The sequence below is a fragment of the Oncorhynchus masou genome, chromosome 30, assembly GCF_036934945.1.
Source record: "Oncorhynchus masou masou isolate Uvic2021 chromosome 30, UVic_Omas_1.1, whole genome shotgun sequence".
In the NCBI taxonomy this organism is placed as follows: Eukaryota; Metazoa; Chordata; class Actinopteri; order Salmoniformes; family Salmonidae; genus Oncorhynchus; species Oncorhynchus masou.
In genome coordinates, this window is record NC_088241.1 from 20621443 (window position 1) to 20633748 (window position 12306).

Consider the following 12306-nt stretch of genomic DNA (forward strand, 5'->3'; position numbering starts at 1 on the left):
ATCGATGGCTCTGAACGAACTTTATTTGACTCTTTGCAAACTGGAATCCATACATCCTGAGGCTGCATTCATTGTAGCTGGGGATTTTAACAAGGCTATTCTGAAAACAAGACTCCCTAAATTGTATCAGCATATCGATTGCGCAACCAGGGCTGGCAAAACCTTGGATAATTGTTATTCTAACCTCCGCGACGCATATAAGGCCCTGCCCCGCCCTCCTTTCGGAAAAGCTGAACACGACTCCATTTTGCTGATCCCTGCTTACAGACAGAAACTAAAACAAGAAGCTCCCACGCTGAGGTCTGTCCAACGCTGGTCCGACCAAGCTGATTCCACACTCCGAGACTGCTTCCATCACGTGGACTGGGATATGTTTCGTATTGCGTCAGACGACAACATTGATGAATACGCTGATTCGGTGTGCGAGTTCATTAGAACGTGCGTTGAAGATGTCATTCCCATAGCAACGATTAAAACATTCCCTAACCAGAAACCGTGGATTGATGGCAGCATTCACGTGAAACTGAAAGCGAGAACCACTGCTTTTAATCAGGGCAAGGTGACTGGTAACATGACCGAATACAAACAGTGCAGCTATTCCCTCCGCAAGGCTATCAAACAAGCTAAGCGTCAGTATAGAGACAAAGTAGAATCTCAATTCAACGGCTCAGACACAAGAGGTATGTGGCAGGGTCTACAGTCAATCACGGTCTACAAGAAGAAAACCAGCCCAGTCACGGACCAGGATGTCTTGCTCCCAGGCAGACTAAATAACTTTTTTGCCCGCTTTGAGGACAATACAGGCCTGCAACGAAAACATGCGGGCTCTCCTTCACTGCAGCCGAGGTGAGTAAAACATTTAAACGTGTTAACCCTCGCAAGGCTGCAGGCCCAGACGGCATCCCCAGCCGCGCCCTCAGAGCATGCGCAGACCAGCTGGCTGGTGTGTTTACGGACACATTCAATCAATCCCTATACCAGTCTGCTGTTCCCACATGCTTCAAGAGGGCCACCATTGTTCCTGTTCCCAAGAAAGCTCAGGTAACTGAGCTAAACGACTGCTGCCCCGTAGCACTCACTTCCGTCATCATGAAGTGCGTTGAGAGACTAGTCAAGGACCATATCACCTCCACCCTACCTGACACCCTAAACCCACTCCAATTTGCTTACCGCCCAAATAGGTCCACAGACGATGCAATCTCAACCACACTGCACACTGCCCTAACCCATCTGGACAAGAGGAATACCTATGTGAGAATGCTGTTCATCGACTACAGCTCGGCATTTAACACCATAGTACCCTCCAAGCTCGTCATCAAGCTCGAGACCCTGGGTCTCGACCCCGTCCTGTGCAACTGGGTACTGGACTTCCTGACAGGCCGCCCCCAGGTGGTGAGGGTAGACAACAACATCTCCACCCCGCTGATCCTCAACACTGGGGCCCCACAAGGGTGCGTTCTGAGCCCTTTCCTGTACTCCCTGTTCACCCACGACTGCGTGGCCACGCACGCCTCCAACACAATCATCAAGTTTGCGGATGACACAACAGTGGTAGGCTTGATTACCAACAACGACGAGACGGCCTACAGGGAGGAGGTGAGGGCCCTCGGAGTGTGGTGTCAGGAAAATAACCTCACACTCAACGTCAACAAAACTAAGGAGATGATTGTGGACTTCAGGAAACAGCAGAGGGAACACCCCCCTATCCACATCGATGGAACAGTAGTGGAGAGGGTAGTAAGTTTTAAGTTCCTCGGCATACACATCACAGACAAACTGAATTGGTCCACTCACACAGACAGCATCGTGAAGAAGACGCAGCAGCGCCTCTTCAACCTCAGTAGGCTGAAGAAATTCGGCTTGTCACCAAAAGCACTCACAAACTTCTACAGATGCACAATCGAGAGCATCCTGGCAGGCTGTATCACCGCCTGGTACGGCAACTGCTCCACCCACAACCGTAAGGCTCTCCAGAGGGTAGTGAGGTCTGCACAACGCATCACCGGGGGCAAACTACCTGCCCTCCAGGACACCTACACCACCCGATGTTACAGGAAGGCCATAAAGATCATCAAGGAAAACAACCACCCGAGCCACTGCCTGTTCACCCCGCTATCATCCAGAAGGCGAGGTCAGTACAGGTGTATCAAAGCTGGGACCGAGAGACTGAAAAACAGCTTCTATCTCAAGGCCATCAGACTGTTAAACAGCAACCACTAACATTGAGTGGCTGCTGCCAACACACTGACTCAACTCCAGCCACTTTAATAATGGGAATTGATGGGAAATTATGTAAAATATATCACAAGCCACTTTAAACAATGCTACCTAATATAATGTTTACATACCCTACATTATTCATCTCATATGTATACATATATACTGTACTCTATATCATCTACTGCATCCTTATGTAATACTTGTATCACTAGCCACTTTAACTATGCCACTTTGTTTACATACTCATCTCATGTGTATATACTGTACTCGATACCATCTACTGTATCTTGCCTATGCTGCTCTGTACCATCACTCATTCATATCTTTATGTACATATTCTTTATCCCCTTACACTGTGTATAAGACAGTAGTTTTGGAATTGTTAGCTAGATTACTTGTTGGTTATTACTGCATTGTCGGAACTAGAAGCACAAGCATTTTGCTACACTCACATTAACATCTGCTAACCATGTGTATGTGACAAATACAATTTGATTTGATTTGATTTGAGGAGTCGCTAGGGAGCGATGAGCCAAGTGCCTTAGACCGGTGCGCCATTCGGGAGGCCCACGTTGCATGTTTCTATACCTCCATACCTCTCAGTTTTCCCAGGAGATTTCCTTTGGCGATAGAGCAGAAATGCTCTTCTCAAATCCTTCCACTCTCGTTAGGCTTCCAGGCAATCACAGAGCTCCCCCTGAGATCTGATTACCTTTCTCAATGATGCTGGATTAAGCTCTTTAATTAAAATGATTGGGCCCCATTATATGCCACCATGACATAAAGGACAGAAACCCCTCAAGACCCTGCAGTTGTGAGGCATTCCTTCCTTTCTTCATTTTGAATTTCAGGCCAACTCCATAGGCAGTTTTGAATCTACCATGATTAGGATCTTGATGAAGTAGCTTTGATATAGAAGTGTATTTATAATGGTCGTGATTATCATTTGGATAACAGAGCAAAGTGATCTTTGAGATATTTCACAGCAGGGGTCATAGAACTTACGTTGACTCATTCAGCTCCTCCTTCCTCATTGGAATTCATTCTCCAGACAAAATCCTTTTGGAAAGTTTCTACAGCTTCAAACCTCCTCAGAACTTCTCACAAATGAGGGCATTTACAGGAAATCCTAGTTCCACGCAAGTGAAAAGCAGGTTTAATGCACAGAGTCATCAGCTTTGCCACTTTGTGATGCATGTCTGTGTTTAAGGGCTTTTTCCAACCCAGTGCATACAGATTTGGATCTTTGAATTCCTTGTTGGTTAGGAGACGTGCACGGGGAGCTTTAGTGGTTAACTGATGGCTGAACAAGCCTAAGCACGCCCCCATGCCCCATGCCTGTTCTATTGTGCAGCTGCTGTCAGTGCATGAGGCATAGCTCCCCTGACAATCTGCTCTTTAATAGCTAATATCAGGGTACATTTCCTCAGGCACTGGACTGGAACTGAGAGATGGCGACTGCGTTATGGGCAACTCTTCTCTTTCTTAGCCACGTACATGCGCACACACGCACACAGACACACACGCAGACACACACACAGGCACACAGCTTGACAAGCAGTGGCTAAGCCATTGGCTAATCTATGCAATCTCACTGTGGCCGGCTGTCCATTCGAAGCCACACACAAGTTCACAAGTTTAACACACACGCACGCACACATCCTCAAAATGCATACAGAAAATACATGAACTCACATGTACACATAATGTGTGTTATAATGGCTATTTGGCAGAAGTTTTGCATCAACACTGAGTGCCCACTATCAAAAGAGACTGCAGTTCTTCTCCCCATTCCTCATATCTGCTCTCAGTAGCCATTTCTCTTCCCTGACCTCCGCTTTTCATTAGAAGAGCTCATGGGCACTGATATACCACCAAATACTTCAGCCCCAAAGATAATGTGGCGTTTAGCCGCCTCGCCAATTAATTTCCCTGACATCTGAGCCCATTAATATTCATTACCCAACACCACTTTTGACAAACTGACACTCCCACGCTTTGTAGACACGATAGTGAGGTGGAGGAGAAACCTGCTTGTTGTGCTTTGGGAGGTCAGTGATGAAAATGATTTATGGCTATTTGTTCCTTTTCCCGATACAGTGTTTAATGGTTTGTCTTTGAGGCCTTTGAGGGTCTTATTTTTAAACATTATTTTGCAAACAATATTTTCCACATAGTGAGACGTGGGCTTGTTCTTGAGACACACCTACAAGTGAGCTCTGGACTACATTTCTCTAACATATGCATAAATACTCATAGACATACCGGATGAATAAACGAAAGCTTGTTTTGGAATTCATTAGGTTTGTACCAGACTGAAGTGTGATATCAGCTCTCGTTAGAGGGGGTTTCAATTAAACTAACATGAGGAGGACCAAAACATACATTGACGAAATCCCCCATTTGTGGAGCAAAAGTTATATTAAAAAGTTACCTGGTATACTCTACCTTCACAACTCAAATCAAACTTTATTTGTCATATGCGCAGAATACAACAGGTGTAGACCTTAAAATGCTTACTTACGAGCATTAACCAACAATGCGTTCAAGAAAGAGTTAAGAAAATATTTACCAAATAAACAAAAGTAAAAAATAATAAAAAGTAACACAATAAAATAACAATAACGAGGCTATATACAGGGGGCACCGGTACAGAGTCAATGTGCAGGTGTACAGGTTAGTCAAGGTCATTTGTATATGTAGGTAGGGGTAAAGTGACAAGAATTTGGGGACAAAACATTATCCCATTGGAATAAATAACTTATGACTTTTGAAATATGTTGATACTCTCTCTGTAAATTGTGAATGATCCTATTCTGCAGGTGTGAGCATGTGGGACCAGATGGTTCACAATGCAGTGCCTTCAGAGTGAGAACAGGAATCGCAGAACCTGAGCTCAATTATGGATGCTTGTATGTGCTCCAGAAATGTGCTCCTGGTTTAAAATCGCTTACTCATGGAACATTGGATTGTAGGCCCTAGACTGATGCACTCAGGCCTAATCCTGGAAAGCCATGGTCCAAGGTTTCATTGGTGCCATTTTATGAGGCAATTAAAGATGGATACAGGAAGACTTTAGTAGTGGACAGAGGTAACCCAGAGAGCACTCTGGTTCTCCAGGTCCTATGGGTTTAGCGGTAAGACTAATGGAATTGACAGAGGTCAGCCTCCGGGCCTCCACTGACTACATTTTAGAAAGATAAAGGAGAGTCAAGCTTATCTGGTCCTGGTGCCTGTCTCCTGTAGTAAATGTACATTATCACGACGTCTCCTGTATCTACTTCCTCCTGCTCCCAACTTCCTCTAGTTTGACACCATGGTCAGATACAGTGGGGAGAACAAGTATTTGATATACTGCCGATTTTGCAGGGTTCCCTACTTATAAAGCATGTAGAGGTCTGTTATTTTTATCATAGGTACAGTTCAACTGTGAGAGACGGAATCTAAAACAAAAATCCAGAAAATCACATTGTATGATTTTTAAGTAATTAATTTGCACCTGTTATCCAGGCGAAAACAAATGGATGTGGAGAAAGAGAACTATCAGCACACCGTTTCTGTTCTCCCACAGTTTTCTTTTGCAACCTTTACACCAAAGGGTCCTGGTCAGGTATTTCGGGAGACTCGGCACTTTTTGTAATTTGTTGGATGGATGTGACAAAGAAGAGTGACACACAGAGAGAGTGGATGGGGATTGGTAAAAACAGCGGATACGGAAGGAAAGTAAAGGGAAATTACCAACCTTTCCTGCCAGTGCTGTAGCACATTGCTGGAGGGTTGATGCTCTTAGGGACTTCCTGGTTGGTGGTTTCCTTGGTGACCACTGTACCTTTGAGCTTACATTTGGTAGCTTCCAGAGATTTCAGCTTCTTGGCATGTTTTGTTCCTTTGTAGTGGGCTACGGCTTGGCTCTGTGAGAAGAACAAATAGCAGGCTCAATTTAAACCAGTCCAAATTATGAGCAAAAACGAACTCAAATCAGTGACCCATGAAATATACAACACAGTGAGCAGGCATCACAAGCATTGCCTTTTATAGTGCTGATTAAACACAAACTTTAAAGGGGTTCAGCATCAAAAGAACATCCGTGACAATAACAAAGACCATGCGCTGCAGAGTTTAGTCCAATTATATTTACAATGTTACCCAGGCTCCTTTGCCTGTTATGTGATTTTTTTTCTTTGTCTCGCATCTCAGTATAGTATCAATGGCCATGTGATGGGTGAATCTGTGATAGTCTGATGTATTATTTATGTAGCTGTTTGAATTTAGAGTCCAGACACGATTTGTCCAAGATTCACCTTCACAACGGATTTACCCGGACTCGTGGACTGGATCACATGCAAAAACTTTCAGTCCTCCTTGTTTACCTCCACATACTTCCTGGCTGACTTTGCCCGTGGCAGGAAAGGAAGGTATTAGGAAAAATGGTATTGCCTTTTGTGCCAACCGTATCCCCAGTAAAGGCATTGTTAGCGTTTCTATGGGCTACGAGGGAAGTTTCAATCAAAACCATTGAGACAAAGAATTCTTACTTGCTGTTTGCAATTGTTAGGAGAAAATGAGCTTTCTCCATGCCAATTAGAGCAAATCAACAAAATGGACATTTCCAGATAAAACTCATTTTCTCTGCACTCAACCTAAATTGATTTAGTCTGTGGAGGTCATAGACAATTATTGGCATTGGAAAATGCATACAATACTAATCCTCTGCTGCAAGGAACCAAAAGAAAGCCAAGCATGGCACTAGCTAGTTTTCCATCCAATTGGCAACAGATTTTCATGCGAATATTCTAAAATCTGAATTAAGATATTTTCCCACCAAAGATCTGTGCATGATGACGTAATACATATAAAAATATAAATTAAATGGATTTCCATCGCATTTTCAACTCTTTTGATCGTTTTGTCAGAATAAATGTTGCGTTTTATAGCGAATATTTGGTCTTGGCACGTGCAGTGCAGGCGGCAGGGTAGCCTAGTGGTTAGAGCGTTGGACTAGTAACTGGAAGGTTGCGAGTTCAAACCCCCGAGCTGACAAGGTACAAATCTGTCGTTCTGCCCCTGAACAGGCAGTTAACCCACTGTTCCCAGGCCGTCATTGAAAATAAGAATTTGTTCTTAACTGACTTGCCTGGTTAAATAAAGGTAAAAAAACAAACAAAACAACAACAAAAAACATGATGAGAGCAAGATTATTTTTGTTTTTCAAACGGCAGCCAAGCATTGATTATCATGCCATCAGAATAAGACGCTAGATATTTATTGGAAAGGAGCATCAAGCTCATCAACTTGCACTTTTACAACCCTGTAAAGTTTATCATCACTTATTTCATCTGTAGCCTAATATACAGCCTGCTGTAACGAGTCGTAGTGGAAGGAACAACACAATATCATAGCGTGACTTCAAATTTACTTCGATATGATGGTTATTCTATCAATATGTGCACATAAATGCATTTTCACTGCATTATATATTTTACAAAAAATATCCCACTTTGTCGAGCGTATTTTCTAAGTTTGACATTTGGAAAGTTTACCGACAAAATGTGCTGTTTCCATCAGGCCTGTCTCACGACATTTTTAATTCGACATGTTCTTTACACGCATAAAAAGGTCAGATGGAAATCTGGTTAATGTCTATGTTATCTTTACTCCAATATATTGCTTCCTTATATCATACTCCAGGTATCCAAGCCATCAGTAGATTTTTTGCCAGAAGACACAAGTGATATGGATGAGTGTTTAGTGTAATCAAGACCATAATTCATCTTTCATTAGAGCAATGATGTGGAAAAATTGCCTTAATGATACTTGCGGTTTGACACAGACCTGATTAAGGTGGGGAAGGAGGTAATTCGTTTTTGGATGGTCTATAAGTGAGAAAGACATCTTATGGAAAAAGACTGGCAAATAGCCATTTAGTCAGTCAATCAACGCACAGAAACTTAAAATTAATTCCCACGTGGTATTTAATGTTCTGTGCATTCTTTAAATCATGCTTAAAATATACAAAATGTGACATTTTTTTGGTTGGGTTATAGTCACTATGTTACTGTATATGGGTGGCTGTATGGAAATATCTTGCTGGCGGTGTAATTAGATCAATAAAACCATGTGTAAGGAAAAAGATTCCAATCTGGACAAAGAAGTCCAAACAAAGGCATAACAGAGTTATGTGTGCTTGTGAGAGAGGGAGAGAAAGAGGGAGAATGCTGTAGCAGGCCTCACTCTCCAATGACTTGCATTGGAATTATTTCTATATATACAGTACCAGACATAAGTTTGGACACACCTACTCATTCAAGAGTTTTTCTTTGTTTTTACTATTTTCTACATTGTGGAATAATAGTAAAGGCATCAAAACTGGAACCAAAAATCTCAAATTTGGACTCATCAGACCAAAGGACTGGTCAAATGTCCATTACTTGTGTTTCTTGGCCCAAGCAAGTCTCTTCTTCTTATTGGTGTCCTTTAGTAGTGATTTCTTTGCAGCAATTCAACCATGAAGCCCTGATTCGCACAGTTTCCTCTGAACAGTTAAAAAAAAAGTTTTATTTTACCAGGCAAGTCAGTTAAGAACAAATTATTATTTTCAATGACAGCCTAGAAACAGTGGGTTAACTGCCTGATCAGGGGTAGAATGACAGATTTGTACCTCGGGGATTTGAACTTGCAACCTTTCAGTTACTAGTCCAACACTCTAACCACCAGGCTGCCCTGCCACCCCAGCTAGAGATGTGTCTGTTACTTGAACTCTGTGAACCATTTATTTGGGCTGCAAATTCTGAGGCTGATAACTATTGAACTTATCATCTGCAGCAGAGGTAACTCTGGGTCTTCCTTTCCTGTGGTGGTCCTCATGAGAGCTAGTTTCATCATAGCGCTTGATGGTTTTTGCGACTGCACTTCAAGAAACGTTTAAAGTTCTTGAAATTTTCAGGATTGACTAACCTTCATGTCTTAAAGTAATGATGGATTGTGGTTTATTTTTGCTTATTTGAGCTGTTCTTGCCATAATATGGACTCGGTATTTTACAAAATAGGGCTATCTTCTGTATACCACCCCTACCTTGTCACAACAGCTCCAACACTAACCCAGGAAGCCAAACACCATGATGATGACTCAGGTTTAGAGCTGGAACTGCTTCATCTGCAATACTGCTATTCACTTTGGTAGATGGAGACACTCATAAGGATGCATTCATTGATCCAGGGCAGCAAGTTGAAGAAGAAGAAAAGCAGATACCTCAGGCCCTTCTTATAGACTGACATTGTCTGTCAACAGCCAAGCAAGAGGTGGAGAGAATCCGTGTGAAGTTCTCCACAGCGTGAGACTGGTTTGGTGGTAGTGAGTGTGTTTGTGGCTTGTGGCTTGTGTTTTACTGGTCACCAATCAGAACATCAGTAGTTCTCTCCTCAGGTTGAAATGTGAGGAGACATCCTCCTCTAAAGAATGAGAGCTGTGTCAGTTTGAGAGCTGTGTCAGTTTATTGAGGCACTTATGACTCAGTGCAGAGGAAAACTGGGTGGGAATATCTCAATAATATGGTACAATGGAAAGACCCCTTTAATTAAATCATATTGTATGTATTTTAGTTGTTTTTCACCACTCAAAAGTCCAGGTATTCTGTTCTTCACTATAGTAAGTTAAGCTACACGCACCATCCACCACCCAAACAACCTCCAAGTCCACCAGGTTTCTCCATCCAATTTAAACTCCTATATAGTCAATCTGCAAAGATGATAAAGTATTTTTGATGTCCAAGTGACATCAAACTGAAATGTCTTCTCCCTATCTCGGCACCACGGAGAACTGATAGGTAAACATCATCTTTATCTGTTTGCTCAGGAGTTGTGATTGATGGCTGGGATGGATGATGATTATCCTGAGCTAGACCTCAATGTTGAAGAAATATTAACCGCCGCATTGAGTAATCACTAGCACATTGGGGCCCTGAATAGATAGCTAGCTTCCTTATTGGAGGAAGTATGACGATGCCATTTTGTAATGCTACTGAATGAACTACCCCTGGCTCAAAAATGTGTTTTCAATTGTAGGAAAATGTGATTTGATGGTAAGAACAAGGAAATTGAACAGTCAGATTCCATGCATTTTAGTAATGAGGGTTATATCAGAACTACTTTGTTTATTATTAAAAACAACTGCTGTCATGTATTGCAAGATAACAGTTGCTTACTCCAACTTTAAAGTCTTTACAAAAAAGTTGCCCTAGATTGCAAAGACGGCATGTTGTGCTGGATATATTATTCAGGACACATCCCCATATGAGACAAGCAACATAGTACGCTATTTCACAACTGACATCTTATATAAGGATGTAATGTGTCCCCTTTAATAACAAATGACATATACTTTTGAAGATCCATGAGCCCGTTATGTCTTGTTTCAAGCAAGACTTTGTTGGAAGTATGACCTCATCAACATCTTCTGGGATCCTGTAAATATGGGTTGAACAGGTAGGAGTGGACCGTCGTGCTTTGTTATTCAGTCTAATACGACTCAACACAGCACAGGTTCATCGAGGGCATTTGGACCCCAGAAGCTCCCTCACCTGTGAGTTGAATCTCAGTTGGCACACGCTGCACGAGACGTGTCTTCTCTTCGTCAAGGGATGAACTCCAAACGTGTGATGCATAACAGCTTTCTGAACTGGGTCCATCTGGGGGGAGAGAGGAGAGTATAGAATCTAAGTGAGATACAGTGTTAGAGCGGACCTCTAAATCAACCACGTTACATCCTTTGGTGTGGTGGAAAGAGAAAATGATTTTCTTTAGAGCAGGGTTCCCGAACTCAGGCAGGCAATTTTTTTATATGAATTTTTTCTTTTCTTCTACTTCTGAACACTAAAGACTGTAAAAACACCAGCAAATCATCAGCTCCCTGTGATTTTAATTTTGGAAATCTGTTCCAAAGTATTCCCACGCACAGTAGAGATATATGTGATCGCATACAAAGCAATGTTTAAAATGATTTTGATTTAGTCAAATAATATATCTGTTTGGGCTTCTTGAGGCCAATTTGCTGTCTACAAATGATTTGTAATTATGTTCCCGCCCCCCTGACCATCCACTCAAGAAAAGATTGGCCTGTGGCTGAATATAGTTGATGAGCCCTGCTTTAGAGCTTCTTCAGGGGTTAGACGTTGAGACACCAGTCTCAATGTCAACAGTGAAAAGGCGACTCTGGGATTCTGGCCGTCTAGGCAGAGTTGAAGAGAAAAAGCCATATCTCAGACTGGCCAATATAAAGAAAAGATTAAGATGGGCAAAAAAACACAGACACTGGCCGGATGAACTCTGCCTAGAAGGCCAGCATCCTGGAGTCACCTCTTCACTATTGACATTGAGGCTGGTGTTTTGCAGGTACTATTTGATGAAGCTGCCAGTTGAGGACTTGTGAGGCGTCTGTTTCTCAAACTAGACGCTCTAATGTACTTGTCCTCTTGCTCAGTTGTGCACCGGGGCCTCCCACTCCTCTTTCTATTCTGGTTAGAGCCAGTTTGCGCTGTTCAGTGAAGGGAGTAGTACACAGGATTGTACCAGATCTTCAGTTTCTTGGCAATTTCTCACATGGAATAGCCTTCATTTCTCAGAACAAGAATAGACTGATGAGTTTCAGAAGAAAGTTCTTTGTTTCTGGCCATTTTGAGCCTGTAATTGAACCCACAAATGCTGATGCTCTAGATACTCAACTAGTCTAAAGAAGGCCAGTTTTATTGCTTCTTTAATCAGCACAACAGTTTTTAGCTGTGTTCAACATAATTGCAAAAGGGTTTTCTAATGATCAATTAGCCTTTTAAAATGATAAACTTGGATTAGCTAACACAACGTGCCATTGGAACACAAGAGTGATGGTTGCTGATAATGTGCCTCTGTGCGCCTATGTAGGTATTCCATTCAAAATCAGCCATTTCCACAATGGTCATTTACAACATTAACAATGTCTACACTGTATTTCTGATCAATTTTATGTTATTTAAATGAACAAAAAATTGGCTTTTCTTTCAAAAACAAGGACATTTCTAAGTGACCCCAAACTTTTGAACGATAGTGTACATAGAC

At 42.2% G+C, this 12306-nt stretch overlaps 1 protein-coding gene across 2 annotated transcripts in view; it reads right to left on the reverse strand.

Annotated features, from left to right (window-relative positions):
• The window catches only part of LOC135522305 (zinc finger protein 385D-like), a 43417-nt gene that overhangs the window by 8018 nt on the left and 23093 nt on the right, over positions 1-12306 (reverse strand). The window contains exons 3-4 of one of the 2 annotated variants that reach the window (XM_064948434.1): positions 10797-10904; positions 5963-6131 (exon numbers count right to left, since the gene is read on the reverse strand). In XM_064948434.1, the coding sequence (XP_064804506.1) occupies positions 5963-6131; positions 10797-10904 (277 nt within the window). The remainder of the gene's footprint in view (positions 1-5962; positions 6132-10796; positions 10905-12306) is intronic. The other variant, XM_064948435.1, reaches the window with a different exon arrangement.